Source organism: Prunus avium, chromosome 8 (genome assembly GCF_965620075.1).
Source record: "Prunus avium chromosome 8, drPruAviu1.hap1.1, whole genome shotgun sequence".
In the NCBI taxonomy this organism is placed as follows: domain Eukaryota; kingdom Viridiplantae; phylum Streptophyta; class Magnoliopsida; order Rosales; family Rosaceae; genus Prunus; species Prunus avium.
Window position 1 is genome coordinate 30,603,238 of NC_142291.1, and position 18,052 is coordinate 30,621,289.

Sequence of the window (18,052 nt, forward strand, 5' to 3'; positions counted from 1 at the left end):
CACCATTTGGACAGATTCGTTTTTCTATTTTTCCAGTTTCGACCTCTGTCCAGTGTTTTGCCTATAACTTTCCAACCGTTTATCCAAATTTCACGTTCTTTATACGGTTGGAATCAGCACAGAAAATGGAAGAACACAGCGCGGACCAAAAGTCCAAAACAGTTACTAAAATAAACAGAATTCAGTAAACAAGACACACAACGTATCAAACACACAACTCACACACACATTGGGGGGGAGGGGTTTTGGTTTGGTTCAAGTGACCTATTTCTATTGCATGAAAGTAAATGGACTTTGAATTTAAATGAGAATAGCAGAGATGAATTATCAAATTGTGAAATTAAAATGTAACAAACACTAGGGTTTCGGAATCCACCCTAAACAATTCTACCAAAGTTCATGAATACTCAAGTGATGAACTCTAAATGTGTTGATGAAGATGTTCGCAATCAAGACCATGGGTCGTGGCTCAAGACGCATTGATTCTCTCTAATATACGTAAAGTGCATGGTTCGTGCTACAATACTTGTGCCCTCCCCATAACCGAACCTAGGTATGGTTCGTACTTCGATTCAATTACAAGGAGAACCCATTAAGTTCAAAGAGAATATGAACATCACAAGAATCCTAATAGCATGGTGTTTACATTAGGTATTCAAGAAACCAATTCACATGGATGATTCTTACTTCATCCATTTATTGCTTAGGATAACATGAAGATACACATAATCCCAACAATCTCAAGAAGCATGCTTTCAAAGATGGCCAACCAAGGAAAAACACACATCAAGGATAGATTAATTTGGTGAATTGGAATTCATCAACAATATCTAGAAATTCATACACTCAAGTATCAAAACAATAAGGTAATCATGTTTAGGGCTTCAACCTAAGCCCTAGCTATGGAGTTTAGTTGCTCATACTTATTCCAAATACAAACTCAAAATAAAATTAGAAAGAGTTTACAGATTTTGAGAAAATTGTGAAAGCTTCAAGGTCATCAATGGTGGAAGCTTTCTTCTCCACTTTGCTTGGCTGCACCTTGGCTTTCTCCTAGCTCCAAACTCTCCAAAATCTGCTCTCAATGTGTAGAATGATAGAATGAATTGGCTACCCACGTTCAAAACCTCTCCCAAAATCTGATTGCACTTTCCTTTCCATTGCCCATCAATTTCCAGCTCACAAATATAATATAAAACTCATACTTTCCTTAAAGCCTTTGCCCTTGTCCCCTTGCCATGATGAAGCTTTGTCCTCACAAAGATGCCAAAAGCTTCAGAAAATATCTCATTTACAAAGGTAATTCCTTGTTACCAAGAGTTATGGTAACAAGAAATTAAGATGACACAAAGGAGGTAAAAGCTGGCCAAATCCGGATTTCCAGAGCTGTGGTAACATGCTGGATTGGTTGGATAGGCAATACTTGTCCAATGGAGCTCAAATTTGGATATGTTGTAGTTAACATCCATTGGAACAAGTCTCATGAAGATCATGACCTCATCCGAGCACCAGAGCATGTTGATCCCAGGCCAAGAAGTTGACCTACGAAAATGAACAAAAACAGAATTTATAACTAATAATGCACTTTTAGCTCATTTTCATCACAACCAAGGTAAAATCTAAGAAAACACAAAAAAGAAGTAAAAAACTATAAAATGTCAAGAACTAACTCAAAATAGTGGGTGAATAACATGAAAAATCATGTGTAAAAATGAACCGAACAGTATGAAAAACACATCCCAATTAAAGCTCATGAGTTCCTTAGAAAGGTAAATATTTGTTTTTCGGGCTAAGGCGAGGAAATAAAATTGGTAAATGAAAGAAAAGGTTTACATGTAGGCTCAAAATGGTTAACAATGGAAAATCATGCTTAAGCATGCATAAGGTTAGCTTGAAAGGCACAAACGATCCAAAGAGGGCCTTAATATCACTTCTTAAATGTCATGAAATCAAATTGCATAAGAATGAATGACTTTTAAGTGTTCAACCAAATCAATGAATAATGAGATCAAACAACAACTTTGATGACAAGAAAATAAGAGTATGTATATAACACTCATGAATTGAAGTACAAGGCTCAAAAGCTCACTTTATATGGTTGGTTATATAAGTCTAATTTATGCTTCATACAATTCTTTAGATCATGCAAATTCTTTAATTGGAAAATTATGAAACAAATGGCAAGTTTAAAGAAGGTTTCAAGCATATCATGTTAGAACAATGCCAAAAATTTTTTTTTTTTTTAATAAAGAAAAAAAACACTAAAAAAAAATGAAATCCAATTTTCATTTAAGTCATGCAAACATTTATCACAATCTCATCAAATGTGTTCGGAAAGTGAATAAAATCAAAATAAAAATAAAAGCAAGACTCAAACAAAATAAAATAAAAATAAAAACAAGCAAAAAAATTAAATTAAATTAAGGAAAAAAATCAAATTTACATGCTAAACTCCAATACCCCCAAACCTAGAAATGAACATTGTCCTCAATGTTTAAAAATTAGGAACAAGCAATGTCATAGCAAGAAATGAAAGGTACTAAAGTAAATATAAATCACAAAACACACAAGAATTAAAATACACAAATAAAATAATTACAAAAATAAAAATTACAAAACAAACAAACAAACAAACAAAAAATGAAACAGTAAACCCTAATCACACAATTCTGAAACCCAAAAAAAAATTTGAAGCCCAAAGCCCACAATGAAATTAACCCACCTTGAAACCCAAACAAGGTGAAAAACCGACCCAAAATGAATTCTGAAACCCACACATTTTATTATTATTATTTTTTTTTTAAAAAAAAGAAGATAAAACGTGAATTATGAGCGCAAAGTGGGAATTCTGAAAAGAAAGCACGTGGTCCCTAATGTCGTCTCATGGATAGTCACGGGCAGAAAGCAGGAGCCACGTGTCGACGCATAGAGGCGCCGCAGACTCCACAAGCAGAAATTACGGGGCCATACAAAGTCGTGATGACTTTACTGAACACGTCCGTTCAGAAAGGTCACGTCGAGATAAATGTGTTGGGTACAGTTGGAAAGCGAGAAGGTTGTGGGACTCGATGAATGCTGGAGATTCAGAAATGCTTAGACGCTGCAATGGCTAGGGTTTGTCAAAGACTATATCTATAAGAAGGAAAAAGAAGGGGATAAAAACAAAACCACAAACTCAGAAACACAAAAGAGAAAAGAAGAAAAAAGTGAGAAATCAAATGGCCTCTTCCTACCCATTTTCGTTGGATCTCAACCTAGCTCCACCGACTCAAACACGGGGCCAAGCAGCAGCACCAGTATGGATGCCCTACTTTGGCTCCTCCCGGGGGCCTGTGTCTGTCAATGACTCAATACTCCTAGACAACGATGTTGCTATTGGAGTTGGCAGAAATTTAGTGACTCCCAAAGATATACATGTGTTCGGGACAAGGGATGACAACCGAGTCACGAGTGATGCCCTGGCACTGAGCGTGCAGAGTACAGCATGTGTTGCAAGTTTGGGTCATCGCCTACTTGCGAAGTCCCATGAGGTAGAGGTGCTGAAAGCTCAGTTGGCGGCGGAGCGAAGTATGGTTGAAGATTGTCAAAGTGCTATAAAGAGCTTAAAAAGGGAGAGGTCAAGGATAGTGGAGGTGAATCGACACCAGCTAGAAGTATTGCGGGACGAGAATAAAAACCTATCAAAGATGGTAGAGTTGTATTCTCGCGACATGCGAAAGCAGCTGGAGGACCTAGACCGACCGGGTAAACGCAAGCAAGCAGATCGTGAGAGTAGTTACGCTCAAGCTAAGATTGCGATCTTTGGGAGCTCAAGTGATGAGCCCCAAGAGGCTGTGCGTGAAGCCCCGGAAGAGGACATCCAGAGGGCCAAACTCAAAGCTCCTATGGTCGAGACACCGAAGGCCAAGAAGAAATGATTTCAGTTTTTATTTAATTTCAAAGTGTATGTGTGTTTTTTTTTTTCTTTAATTGGGAAATAAAAACGTTAGCTATCTCAAAGAAACGATCGACCCTAAATTTAAAGAACGACAATCAAACAAAAACACGAAGACCCAAACAAGATTTTTTTTATTTTTTATTTTTAGTTAAGTAAATACACAAATAACTGCTTCTTCTTTTAAGAGAAAAACTTAAGGATGACCAGTTAAGGGCCTCAGAAAACACAGCCAGGGGTTCCGGGAAGGTTGGAGGGGTCACAATGGTCCCGCTTAAAACCCTAACTTCTTAGACACCGAAGGTGTCGCCTTAAAGAACTCCTAGACACTGTATAGACTGCGGTTGCTCACTGGAGTTACCAAAAATTTAGCTCCTTCAAAGAATATCCTATGAGTTTTAAATTATACTACCTAATTAAATAAAAAACAAAATAAATAAATAAATAAATAAACTGAAATAAACACGCAATTCAAACAAGAATTTAAAAGAAGAGTTGGGATTCTTGCACCAGGTGTCCAAGACGCATCTTTAATTTTGTCTCTTCTTCCAACTACATTATTAAGAAACCTGTCAAACAAGAAGAAAATAATTGAAAATAAAATAAAATAAAATAAAATAAAATAAAAACTGAAAAAGCAAAAACACAAACATCAGAAAACAGGGAGGCAAAAGTAAGTGAAAGTGTAGACATGCTCCCTTTTAAAAAAAAACGTGCTCGCAATTTGCGCCAGAAATGAAGGGATCCGAGAGAAAAGAGCACAGGATAGCACCCTCGAGATCCGAAGTGCTTTCGGCTCCCTCGTCTGTATAAGTCTATTTAAACTCATCTCGGTGAAGTAGAAGAGTACCCCGCATTTCTTCCTGCAAATTCAGAGAAAAACATCAAAAAATCAAAAAACAAAACAATGGCATCCTCATGCACTCACCTTGATGATCTCAACCTTGAATTGTCCCTTGCGCCACCGAATGCGCAGATAAGGGCTCCTCAAAACCATGTCTTCCCAAACTCCACATATCATCATGGTACGGCCTCAAACTTTGCTGAGGTAATACCGAACTTTTCTGAGGCAGTGCCGAACAGAGCAGCGCTGCTGGAAGGCATGATTGGCAGCAAGCTCACATCGACAGATCATCTGCATGTGGCAAAGAGGTCTGACAAGGCAGCAGTGGAGGAGTCCCACAATTTAACTGTGCTCCACGCGGTCTCGGCTACCAATTTGGGCATGCGTTTACTGGCGAGAACACGGGAGTGTGCCGCGATGAGCGAGGAAATAGTTTCCTTGAAGGCTATAGTGGCGGACTTGCAGAAGCGGCTCTACTGTGCCAATCAGCACGTGGAAGCACTGCAAAGAAAAAATGAGGACCATGTGGAGCTGCTGCAGATTCTGCAAGTAAGAGATAATAGAGGCATGCCATGAAGATGAAGATGAAGACGAAGAAGAAGAAGAAGAAGTTGTTTTTATTTTTAATTTATTTGAATGTTCTTTTTTTTTTGTTTTTTTTTGTTTTTGTTTTTGTTTTTTTTTTTTAAATTTTTACTTTTTTTTTTTCTTTGTTTGTAATGCAGTGTTTGAGTGAAATAAAAATAATATGTTTTTAACACTCAGAAATAAACTAACTAACCACACCACGTAAATAAATACATAAACTAACTTAACAAAACAAAAAAAAGAAAACAAAGAAGTTCCAAATTGATTTTTTTTTTAAATTTATTATTATTTACAACTAACTGACCACACAAAGAAAAATAAAAAAATAAAAAAAAAGAAGTTCCAAATTTCAATTTACAAAGATAAAAAAAATAAAAACTCAAATTTCAATTTTTTTTATTTTTTTATTTTTTTTTATTTTTTTTATTTATAAAACACACAAATATACAAGCAACTCATGGATGACCAGTTAAGGGCCTCAGAAAACACAGCCAGGGGATCCGGGAAGGTTGGAGGGGTCACAAAGGTCCCACTTAAAACCCAAACTTCTTAGACACCGAAGGTGTCGCCTAAAGAACTCCTAGACACTGTATCGACGGAGACGCTCACTGGAGTTACCACGAGTCAGCTAATATAAAAAATCTTTTTAATTTTTTTTTTAATAAAAGAAATAGAAAATTAAAATTACTAAAATAATAACAAAACAACTAAAGAGAAAAGATTGGAATACTCCCCCTTGAAGCGATTAGGTCGAGCATGGATGCATTTGGAGGTCGCGACTTCTCCCACTGCTCCACACTCCCCATTCTTATGATTGAGGTTGCCATCTCTCTCCATTTTTATTAAGCTATCATAAATTGCTAAAACGAACACAAAAAACTTGAAACAGAATTAAAGGATTACGAAATATAAAAAAAAACTAAAAATGAAAAGGAAAAATCAACACACGTCCAATTCCATGCTTCAAAGCAACAAGCACCAATGGGTTGTGTAAGCTGGGACTTAAACCCAGTTCTCTTGCTTGTTGGGCAATTGTCCTTTTCTGTTGGACTACAAACACAACTTGTCCATTAACGTCATTAACTTTAAAACTTGAAATTGTCCAGTTAAGAAAAAAAAATAAAGTAGGAAAGCCAAATAGAATCAAACAATGTTACCGATCCCCGGCAACGGCGCCAAAAACTTGTTGCGTAGATTTAGCTCCACCAAAATGGATTAAGCTGCATCCTCAACTTGTGATACTCGCAAGTGCACGAGCCGTTGGTAGTTTAGCGTATGTAAGTGCGAGGTCGATTCCACAGGGATTGGTGATTGAATGATCCAATTTAGTTTCCCTACACAAAACAGAAATGAAAAAGAGGAAATAAATAAAACAAGGAAGAAAGAAATAAGTAACTCAAGCAAATAAGTTCCCAAGTTCAATTAGATTAATGGATTGATTCTAGCTAAAGTATGATTAAGCCATGGTGTGTGGTCATAACCTTGTGTTCCTAATTCCCTAATTTGATCATTTGTTGTCTAACCTAAAATTAAGCATTAGGAACCCATTAAGCATAGAAGAACATTTTAAACAACCAAGCATGTATCTAATCCCTGTTGTCGAATGTCCATACATACTCTTCCTATTCATAGTTCAATTCGAATTAAAGCATGGTGTATACTCTTAATTCAAACCAAGATAGCTAACATGCAAGCCTAAATGGTGATCAATCATTCAAACTAGCATATTAACTTATAAGCATAATGAATAAGAACAAAAACCATAATTGAAACTTGGAAACTAATTCAACTTGAAAACTTAAGAAAAGAATTTACATAACAAAGAAAAATAAATTACAACTAAGAAAACATTAAGGAAACTAAGAGAACTTTGAGGAAGAAAGGAAGTGTTTGAGAACTTTGAGGAGGGAGAAGAAAGTGTTTGGGAACTTTAGAGAATTTTGGAAGAACATGTGTTTGAGAGCTTTGAGGATTTTGGAAGGGAATGTGTTTGTGAAGTGTTTGAGACATGAAGACTTTTGGAAGAGAAGGGAAGTAGAGAGATGTTTGATATTTAGTACAAAGAAAATTTAATAGAATGATCTTATTACAACAATTGAGAACTACAAAGGGAAACTAAGAGAATTTGAGGGAGAGAAGGGAAGGGAGCTCTAGAGAAGTGCTTGAGAGCTCCCCCCCTTGGGGTGTGTTTACAAGCTTAGAGAACTTCCCTATTTATAGGCCTAGGGGAAGTGAAAATCTGAATTCAAAATGGCTAATGCATACAACACTCGTTTTATAAAATCTGAAATGGTTGATGCACTTGTATTAGAAAATCTAAATTGGGTGATGCACTTGTATTAGAAAATCTTGAATTGGTTGATGCACTTCACCAATAGATCCCACCAGCAGCCCTAGCTCATCTTCATGTCACCATGACCAAGCTTCCAACCAGAAATGATAGCTCATACCTAGCTCACCATGACCAAGCATCCAACCAGCACATGCTGAGGTCAGCATGACCAGCAACTTCAAGGGCTTACAACTTGGGCTTCTCTTAATCAAATTAGGACTTTAAGCACTCTAAATTGAAGTTCAGAATGTCTTCTTTCCAGCCATATGTTATTTGGGCCAATCCAAGGTCGGAGGAAGAAGATAAGGCCGAAACAAATTGCTAACTCATTTTCCGCGCTGATAAGATCCATCCTGAGCATGGTTCTGTGTTTGCTAGGTAACGGACTCCAAATTTATCCAATGGGGCCGAATTTTGGATATGTTATAGTACACACCAATTGGAACAACTTTCATGAAGAATGTGGCCTCATTCGAGCTATGTAGGTTGTTGAAACAATGCTTGCAATATGACCTACGGAACTGGACTGGCAGGGGGCTGTAGCCAAAATGAGTTTGTCTTTAAGCTCTTCTTCCCTTTATCCAAATCAGGCTTTAACATGCATGGATTGCATCATTTACTATCCAAAGCCATCATTGTTCCCTAAAGCTGAAAGATAAACACAAAAAGGATTAAAAGTACAAGTTTAACTCAAAAACATAACCAAATCATAAGCTAGAAGGGTACAAAATGATATACAATTATGAACCGATCAGTCGTCTTTAGTAAGAACAACGACGATTTTAGTAAAAACCGTCGTCTTTACACATAAACAACGACGGTGAAAAGCCGTCGTAGTTTGATACTCCAAAAGACGACTGTCGATTTAACGACGGTTTTCAAAGTATTACAACGACGGTGAATTCCCGTCGTCTATTTCGTTTTTTGTAGTAGTGTTGGCTTTGAGATAACCTTGCTCTTTGTGATGTCTATTCAGCAAAAGATGGCGCAACAATTATGGCAGATTAATCTGGGTGTTTTTTTGTGTAATTGAACATATTAGCTTTGGTTTTGTTTCAAACTTTCTATGTCAGTGATAAACTATTGATGGTTGTGACGGGTTGTTGATACTATTGCTGTGTTACTGAAAAAATATTGACGGACTATTGATAATTTATTCATCGATTATTGACAAATTGTTGACCGGTTCTTGATATGTTATTGATTGCATTGAGAAGCACCTTAAACGGTATATATACATAACATGCCTCTTTTTTATGGCTTGCATTTACAAGCATTTGTTGACACTTCAAATACGTAGAGTCATTGCAAGGAACTTGTTGTAATTTTTCGTATATTAGAGAAATGACTTAAGTCAGAATCCCACTGCTGCAGCATCACTTGTCTGTCATCAAAATATGTTTCGTAAATGCTTCAAAAAGATTCACTAAAGCTTAAACAACCCAAGATTTACTATTTACTAAAGCTTCATAAATATTATTTGTATTTTTTGACTATGAAGTCTTAAATGTAGAAAGTGTTACAAGAAGTTTGTAGAATTTTTGTTGTATTTTTATGCTATTTTATGAATTTATTATGATTTTTGGAAAATAATAATAAATGAAAGAGACACTTTTTTTTTTTGGGGGTCAAAAGGAATCCATTGAAACAAGGGGAAAAGCCAAAAGAAACATACAGAAAGGAGAGAGCCAATCGGCAGCTAGCAAACAAGCAAAAAGCATACAAGCACAGGAGCACAGGATAACAGGCAGCCAAGAAAGCCACCCAATAGAATCCATGCCACAGCAGGAGACCGACACATGGATTTAAAAAATGTCTTTTTGATTTTGTTTAGTTGCTTGATTAGAAATTGCAGTGCAATTTCTGATTGTCGCCCAATGATGATTGGATTTTAGGAAAAATAAGTCTATTTGATTTTGAAGCTATATGTTGTTTAATACTTTGATGATGACTTTTGCCATTTTGTTTGAATCTCTCTGAGTATGAATACGAGGGAGGTGGGTGGATGCGTTGAAGCACGGCAATTATTGGTACAAAAAAGTCAACAATTATCTGAATAAGAATATGAGGGACCCATAACATTATTTGGTTTGTTTTTATTGTTAGTGTGGTTGCAACTTGATCAGAAATTGAATTTGATTTTAAAGCTATATGTTGTTTAATACTTTGATGATGACTTTTGCCATTTTGTTTGAATACGAGGGAGGTGGGTGGATGCGTTGAAGGGACCCATAACATTATTGGTTCTAAAAAGTCAACAATTAACTGAATATGAATATGAGGGACCATAACATTATTGGTACGTACCAAAATGTCAACAATTCTCTGAATATGAATATGAGGGAGGTGGATGCGGTGAAGCACGGCGACCAACCATTCATATCAACAAAAGCCAGAAAAAAGGAATCTCCATTATTAAGAGCTAGCTATTTTTATTGTTGGAAAAAGAAACAGAGAAAGAATCAGACCAGAGAGAGAAGATGGCTGAGCTTGCAGTTTCCACTGTCGTCGAAAAGCTCACGAGCTGGATCACTGAAGAAAAACGTCTCTTGGAAGGTGTGGGCGACAAGGTTGAGCAACTGCGAGACCAACTGCGGTGGATGCAAAGTTTCCTCAAGGATGTAGATGCAGAGTGAGAGAAGAATCAAAGACTTCGCGATTGGGTGTCTCAAATAAGAGAAGTGGCCCTGGATGCTGAAGATATTGTAGAAACTTACATCGCCGAAGCAGCATCTCACAGTTCATGGGACATACCTGCAAAGTTAATCAATCTTCATCAGGTAGGAAAGAAGATTGGAAAGATTCAATCTAGGGTCCAAAATATTTCAAGCCAAAAAGAACATTTTGGAATCACTGGCACTGCTCAAGAGGGACGTGAAGGGACGAGTGCTTCCCCAAATGAAAGGCTACGATGATGGAGACAGACATCGCCCAATATTGAGGAAGATGATTTGGTTGATCTTGTAGAAGATACCAAAGCATTGCTAACACAACTATCTAGTATGGACCCGTGTCGCCGTGTGGTTTCTATTGTGGGCATGGGCGGTCTGGGCAAAACCACTCTTGCAAAAAAATTGTACAATCATTGTGATCTCAAATACAAATTTGATTGTAAAGCATTTGTTTATGTATCTAATGATTACAGTAGAAGAGACACTCTACAAGGAATAATTGCAGCTACAAGTCCTGATTGCAATATGGAGGATTTGAAGAAACTAGCAGAGGAGACGTTGGTATTGAAGCTGCACGAATTGTTGAAGGAGAGAAGGTATCTAGTGGTTCTTGATGATATTTGGGAAACAGAGGTCTGGGATAGCATGCAATTTGCATTTCCAAGTGGAAAGCTGGGAAGTAAGGTGATGCTCACCACCCGAAATAAGGAAGTTGCTTTATATGCAGATGTAATGAGCAAACCCATTGAGCCGCGATTTCTAACACAAGATGAAAGCTTGGAACTGTTCTGCAAGAAAGCATTCCCTGAAATGGATAAAATGCCTTCTGATTTGGAGAAGCTCGGAAGAGATATGATGGCGAAATGTGGTGGTTTGCCACTAGCAGTGGTGGTGCTTGGAGGATTATTGTCCAAGAAAAGGAAGATCGCAGAGGAATGGAGACGTGTGCTTGAAAACATCAACTGGCGCCTGATTGATCAAGATCGTGTTTCTGCAATTTTAGGTCTAAGCTACAATGATTTGCCTTTCCACTTAAAATCATGTTTTCTTTATTTGGGTCTTTTCCCTGAGGATTCCTCTATATCGAAAACAAAGTTGATACACTTGTGGGTTGCAGAAGGATTCTTACCACAACAAGGAGAAGAAGTTGCGGAAGGTGTTGCCGAAAATTGCTTAAATGAGTTGGTTGATAGGTGCATGATCCAGGTAGGAACACTAACCTCACTTGGAAATCTTAAAACCGTTCGCATGCATGATGTTCTCAGAGAATTCTCTATCTCCAAGGGCAGAGAGGAAAGTTTTCTTGAAATTTATAGTGGGCAGGAAATTGAATCGCCAACATCACAACGGACCAAATGTCGAAGGCTTGCAATCCATGGTGAACATGATAACCTGTATGTTTTTCTAAAGCCGTATGCCCCCTACTTACGCTCCCTTCTATTTTTCAACATGGGGGATTCAAAACTCGACTTTGTTTTCAAGGATTTCAAGTTGCTCAAGGTCCTAGATGGTGTTCCCTTTTCATCTCGAGCACTAAGTGCTGTAGGAAACCTAATTCCACTGAAGTATCTAGGAGTATTATTGGAAACATATATGGACAAAATCGATCTGCCTCGATCAATTGGAAAACTGAAGAATCTACAGACACTCGAAGTAACAACTTTCAAGAATCGCCAGTGTTTTCCTGATGTTATTTGGAAGTTGAAGAATTTGAGACATTTGGTGGTCAAAGGTCGAATCGCTGTAATGGATTCTAGATTGGATTTCTTAAACAATTTAAGGACCCTAAAATGGGTAAAAGGTGGAAGATGGATAGAAGATGGCTGTTTAGCCAGCTTGACTAATCTGCGACGACTGAAAATAGTACTAGATACGCAAGAAGAATTAAACTCAGTGGTTTCCAACATAGAGAGATTGCACTGCCTTGAATCCTTGTTTCTGACCAGTGCAACATCGACAACAGCCATAAGACTTTCGCATTTGGAGCATCTCCACAAGCTCTATTTGACCGGGAGTTTAATGAAGCTACCTGATCCACACCAATTCCCACCGAACCTCGTCAAGCTTAGTCTTTCTCATTCCAACCTCGAGGAAGATTCAATAGTTAAGCTTGGGAGGTTGCCAAACCTAAAGATGCTTTTCTTGGGATTCGATTCATACACTGGGACAAAACTGGTTTTCTCCTCCTCGGAAGGGTTTCCTCAGTTGCACATTCTACATCTATATTTGTTAGATGATTTGAAGGAGTTGATAGTGGAAGAAGGGGCAATGATGAAGCTCAAGAATCGAAATATAGACCACTGTCCAAGATTGCGAAAGATTCCAGAACGATTTAAGTTATTGACTACACACCTCTTGAAGGAAAGGAAATGGGATTTATATTGACTGGTCTGTCTATATCTATTTCTTTAAATTTCTCCTTGTTCGCTGGTCTGTCTATTTCCTCCAGTTCTACTAGCTATTTGGGTTATTTTGCAGGTTGTTTCTTTGGCTTTTCCTAATAAAAGTTTGTTGTTCGTCGAGTGTTAATTTCTGAAAGAAAATACTATGTAATTGAGTTGTGTTAATTTCTTTTGTTTTTCAAGCTTGCTGTTTGATTGCTTGAGTTGAGGATTATTCTGTCTGAGGCCGTATGCATGCCAGTCCATCACCGACATAACTCTCCATCAAATCACTTAATAATGTTCATAATTTATTCAATTTCAAATTACTAAAAGAGGAAAACTGGCAAGAAACCAACTATATTTGATTTTGATTCAATTGGGTTCTTCTCACATCCGATCCAATGCCGGACTTGCAAAATCATCGATTCGATTGGTTTGAGCAGATTGGACAGCCCTAAATGCAGGCTTATTTCTGATGCAAGCCTCAGTCATCTAATTTTTACATTTGCATTATTATCACCAATGACAACCATTTTGTAAAGAGAAGACCACTATATTGTTTTCAGCCCTTTTGGGGCACGGATGAGTAAGATTGCTTTTTATCTGTTTTGGCCATCACAAGTAACTCGAATTCATGTGGAATTATATATCCAAAAGACATTTCTTCTAGGTATGACACTAATTTATACTAAATGTTGGTTATAAAATTGTTAAACTTCATACCAATAGTACAAGCAAAGATATATATATTTATGTTTCTCTTCCCCAAAACTTTTAACAAGCAAAACACAAAAGGATGCAACATTACCGTCCTCACAATTTTCTTTGGCCTTTGGCCGATACTGGGAAACACCTTGAAGTAGTTTGATGTGCTTTTCAAAAGGTGGAGCTAAAGAAATACTCAACGTACCTCAAATCTCACAACAGGCCGGCAATCTGATTCAGCGGTTTCAAGAATGATCAAGTGCTACCAGCCCTTTCTAATTGGTGATAATGGCTAAATGAATGCGTCAAACGGATAGAATATTTGGAGGGGATTGTGGGGAACCATTTTCCAGCAAGAAGCTTCTACTACAGTACGACCTGGATGTACTTGAAGAAGAAGCAAGATATCTTCCATCCCCACTGTGAAAAATCATGTCATTCCTATGCATCTTCCCTTTACTATTCCTTCCCCGTCCTTCAGTCTCTTCGTACGCTTCATCATCCACAGCTGCTAGAAATCCACTATGCATTGGATCTGAACTCTCATACAAAAGCCTGAGCACCTGTTTAATTGAAGGCCTATCCCGGCCTTCTTTCTGGGTGCACCATCTCACAACAGACATGATAGTCTGAAGCTGATCCAGATCAACTCAATCCCATATACTGGGATGGGATCCACTAGATGATAAGCTGAGTGTAAGGTACAGCTTGCAATAATAAAGTACATACCTTTGTTGACAACTCAGCTGAGTGTACGTAGGGTTCTTTGATGATAAGCTTTAGAGAAAACATTAGTTATTTAGATCTAATATTGATACCTACTTCTAATTTCTCTGTTTCATCGTTTTGATATACGTTGCAAGTTTTTCCATCTGCTTATCATATTTGGAATCTATTGGATTCGGGTGGGGGTGGAGTGGGCCGTGGGGGTGGGGCCTAGGTTGCCACTGATGCTGGGGGTAGTCTAGGTTGTTGGGGAGAAGAAAATGCAGAGGGGAGAGGGAGATCACAGAGAAAGGAAAGGGAGAGAGAGAGAGTGGGAGAATGAGGGAGAAGAAATCTGGGAAGGGTGGCTTGGGGATGATGGGTTTTTTATTTTTTGTTTCTTTAAATTTCTTATATTTAAATATTCATATACACCTAATTTATTAAGAGAATGAATATTGGTGGGGGATGGGTGAGGTCAAAGCCCTAAATCCATAATTTTTAATTTTTAATTTTTTTCTTCACACATGGCGCTTAGTTTAGTCAAATAGTGGGTCCTATTGGTGCCACGTCAGTTTTTTTAACAAAATTTTTAACCGACTTGACGGTGATGGGCAAAGTGAGACACAAAACATCAGTCAAGGGACAAAGTGGGTCACTTCAACTTTAAGAGGGCAAAGTGAGAATTGACCAATGCTTCAGTTGCTTTGTGTGTTCTATGTTCTTTTTTTGTTATAATTTTCATTTTCAAAGAAAATAAAAAATTCTATTGGGTTTCCTAGAGAAATGATTTTTAGTACGAGCTGAGGAAACTTGTGATTATTATTTGATTTATTTCCTTTAATGTTATATTTTGCGGAATCATTGAAGGGTGACAGTATTGCTTGTTGTTTGGTCTTCGAGCTGATGAAGAGAGTGAAGAAAATTTCTATTTCCCCATTGTTTTCATTAAATCTCCAGTTTCCGTTTTATTTGCTGTTAAGATTTCATGATTTCGACTCTGAGTATATTTTGTGTCGACTCTATGGGCATATATTTTTCCCTTTTGTTTCGACTCTATGGGTATCTTTTGTTTCAACTCAATCCACCACAAAAGAGGCAGAGATTTGAGGAGGTAATTAGTTACCTGTGAAGGAATTGTATTCTCCAGATTAGATACTTTGTTAACTGGTACAGAAATCTTGAAATTGAAAAGGAAAAACAGAAATAATTCCTTTTAAAATCTAAATGGTTGCCACTTTGAATATGCGTTTTTTATTGTGTGAATGTTGTTAATTGGAAAGTTAAATTGTTAGATTTAATATATATTAAGTTTTGTATTCGACATAATATGTGTATAATCCCAATTTTTACAATTTGATTATTTGAGGAGCATACAATGTGTTGAAGCAAAGAGAACCGGCTGTTTGATCTCTTGTTTTAACTCACTAGGTTCAAACCAATGGTATTTTTTTTGCTAATGCTCTTGGTTTCTAGTTTTGTTCACCGCCCAATATCTTTCATAATTTTTCCATGTACCCTGTTTTTTTTAATTTTTAGTTCGTAAACTATACGAGTTTCTGTGGTTGTATTCATACATTAAGTGGCCATAATTCCTTTTCCTTCTTTTAATCCTAGAATTGTAGGTAACAAAAAGGACCTAATAGAAATTTGCAGCAAAGAAAAAGAACCCAAGAGAAGATTGCGGCAAGGAAATTTACAGAGACATTGCCATTTCTGCTTCTAAGATAATGAGCACTCTTCATCCTTCCTATCATGTATAAATGTTATTTAGATCTAATATTGATACCTACTTCTAATTTCTATGTTTTATCGTTTTGATATACGTTGCAAGTTTTTCCATCTGCTTAACATATTTGGAATCTATTGGACATGACTATATGGTGTGAAGCATTTGCTTAATTGCAATACATGGTTTGAGGTCTATTATTGGCTTTGAGATAACCTTACTCTTTGTGATGTCTATTCAGCAAAAGATGGCGCAACAATTATGGCAGATTAATCTGGGTGTTCTTTGTGTAATTGAACATATTAGCTTTGGTTTTGTTTCAAACTTTCTATGTCAGTGATAAACTATTGATAGTTGTGACGGGTTGTTGATACTATTGCTGTGTTACTGAAAAAATATTGACGGACTATTGATAATTTATTCACCGGTTATTGATAAATTATTGACCAGTTCTTGATATATTATGGATTGCATTGAGAAGCACCTTAAAAGGTATATATACATAACATGCCCCTTTTTTTATGGCTTGCATTTACAAGCATTTGTTGACACTTCAAATACGTAAGAGTCATTGCAAGGAACTTGTTGACACCATAACTGACCAAGCAACTAGAAGAAACTCTAAGCAAAGCAAGAGGAGTCCCACATCGGAAATCTACAAGAAGTGAAGACTCCCTCTCACCTATAAAAGCATACCACTCTCCACTTAAGAGGGGATTCGAAACTGAGCTGGGCTCTCTCTTCAGGACTCTCCTGTTAGTCTGGCCTTCGAGTCCTGGGTCTCCAGACCCGGGGACTTGACCCCTGGGCTCCAGACTCCAAACTTTGTACCTTAGGCCCTAGGCCTTCTTCCATTTATCTTTGGGTCTAATCCCCTTGTACAAATGTAAACAATATCATAATGAGAACATCTTCTCTGTGGACGTAGCCCATTCATTAAGGGTGAACCACATATATCTTGTCTTTTGTATATTCATAAACTGGCTAAGTCCTCACATACACGCAGAAGGTCCAAACCTTCACCCATCATCCATCACACCTCATCACTAAGTTGGACTCAATCTTGGCCCAACCATTTTGAGCATCAACAGTTTGGCGTCGTCTGTGGGAATTGACACAAAAGGCTTCTGTCGTTCTCCCCTTCTCCAGTGCTCTTCGGCACCCATACAATCAACATCACCTAGGCTGCCGTTAGGCAATGCCTTACTGGAGCCACCTTGAATGCCAGGTCAACAAATTGCAGAAGATGATATTTTAAGAAAAAGCCAATCAGTGTGGCTATACTTTGCATGGCTTGCAGGGCCAACCCAACATCTCAGTTCAAAGTACCGACCGACACTTCTTTGAAGAGTAAAAATATGGGGACTTGAGCTTGTCCCACAAGCTCCATCATTCGGCGTGCGCTGCCTTCGGCACCCCACCATACCCTTGCCATGGTCACGACACCCTTGCTTGGCTGACCCAGGTTCCTTACAACAGTACAAGAGACCCCAGCCTTAGCTCCGAAGGTCTATCAGTCGGAGCTTGCCGAACGAACTTGAGTCTTCTCCTTGCAAAAACCCTTGCAGCCATCTATCTATCTTTCAAAAGCTCTTGCCAAAGACACCCCAGCTCTGGCAAAAGCATTTGAAACCTCACGGCACCAATTGAAGCCAAGAGAAATCGCGAACGCCTTGAAGGACCAGCTAAAAACTTTGCCCACACTTCAGAAGGATCGAAAGGCTCCAATCACTTCCTTGCCGTCAGTCAAGGACCCAGACCCTAGACGGTCCTAGATTGGATGAACCCCCCTCCACGAACAAATGATGAACGACACCACGGACCCAGCTCCAACTCGATGCAAAAACTAGGCACTTAGACCCACTCCTCGCCGAAGACAGATAAGCCCCTCACCAAAATACCTTCGAATATCTCTTGCCGGTCGGCACCTCCTCCGAGCTGAACTACGGACCCAGCTCCGAATATATTTTGGAGCCTAGCTTCCCTGCCGAACGGCAGGGAGCATGCAGAAGGTGAAGGAGTGACTTATCAATTTTTGGCTGACCCAGCCCCTCAAGCTAAAAGGTGACGACATGTCTTAAGCTAATAGGGGACTTGCACCTCCTCTCCCCAAACCCTGGCCCTTATCTCCAATCTTTGGACTCCCTTACCGAAGGTAT

General features: G+C 38.1%; 1 protein-coding gene across 1 annotated transcript; it reads left to right on the forward strand.

The window, feature by feature from the left end:
* The first annotated feature begins 10,021 nt into the window (after window positions 1-10,021).
* LOC148292528 (putative disease resistance RPP13-like protein 3) lies at window positions 10,022-12,945 on the forward strand. The gene has a single exon (XM_088245491.1). The coding sequence runs from the start codon at window positions 10,701-10,703 to the stop codon at window positions 12,753-12,755; it is 2,055 nt and encodes a 684-aa protein (XP_088101617.1). The 5' UTR covers window positions 10,022-10,700; the 3' UTR covers window positions 12,756-12,945.
* The last annotated feature ends 5,107 nt before the right edge of the window (window positions 12,946-18,052 follow it).

Bases quoted from the DNA above. Each gene is read 5' to 3' on its own strand.
- LOC148292528 (XM_088245491.1), top strand. From the start codon at position 10,701: ATGGACCCGTGTCGCCGTGTGGTTTCTATTGTGGGCATGGGCGGTCTG.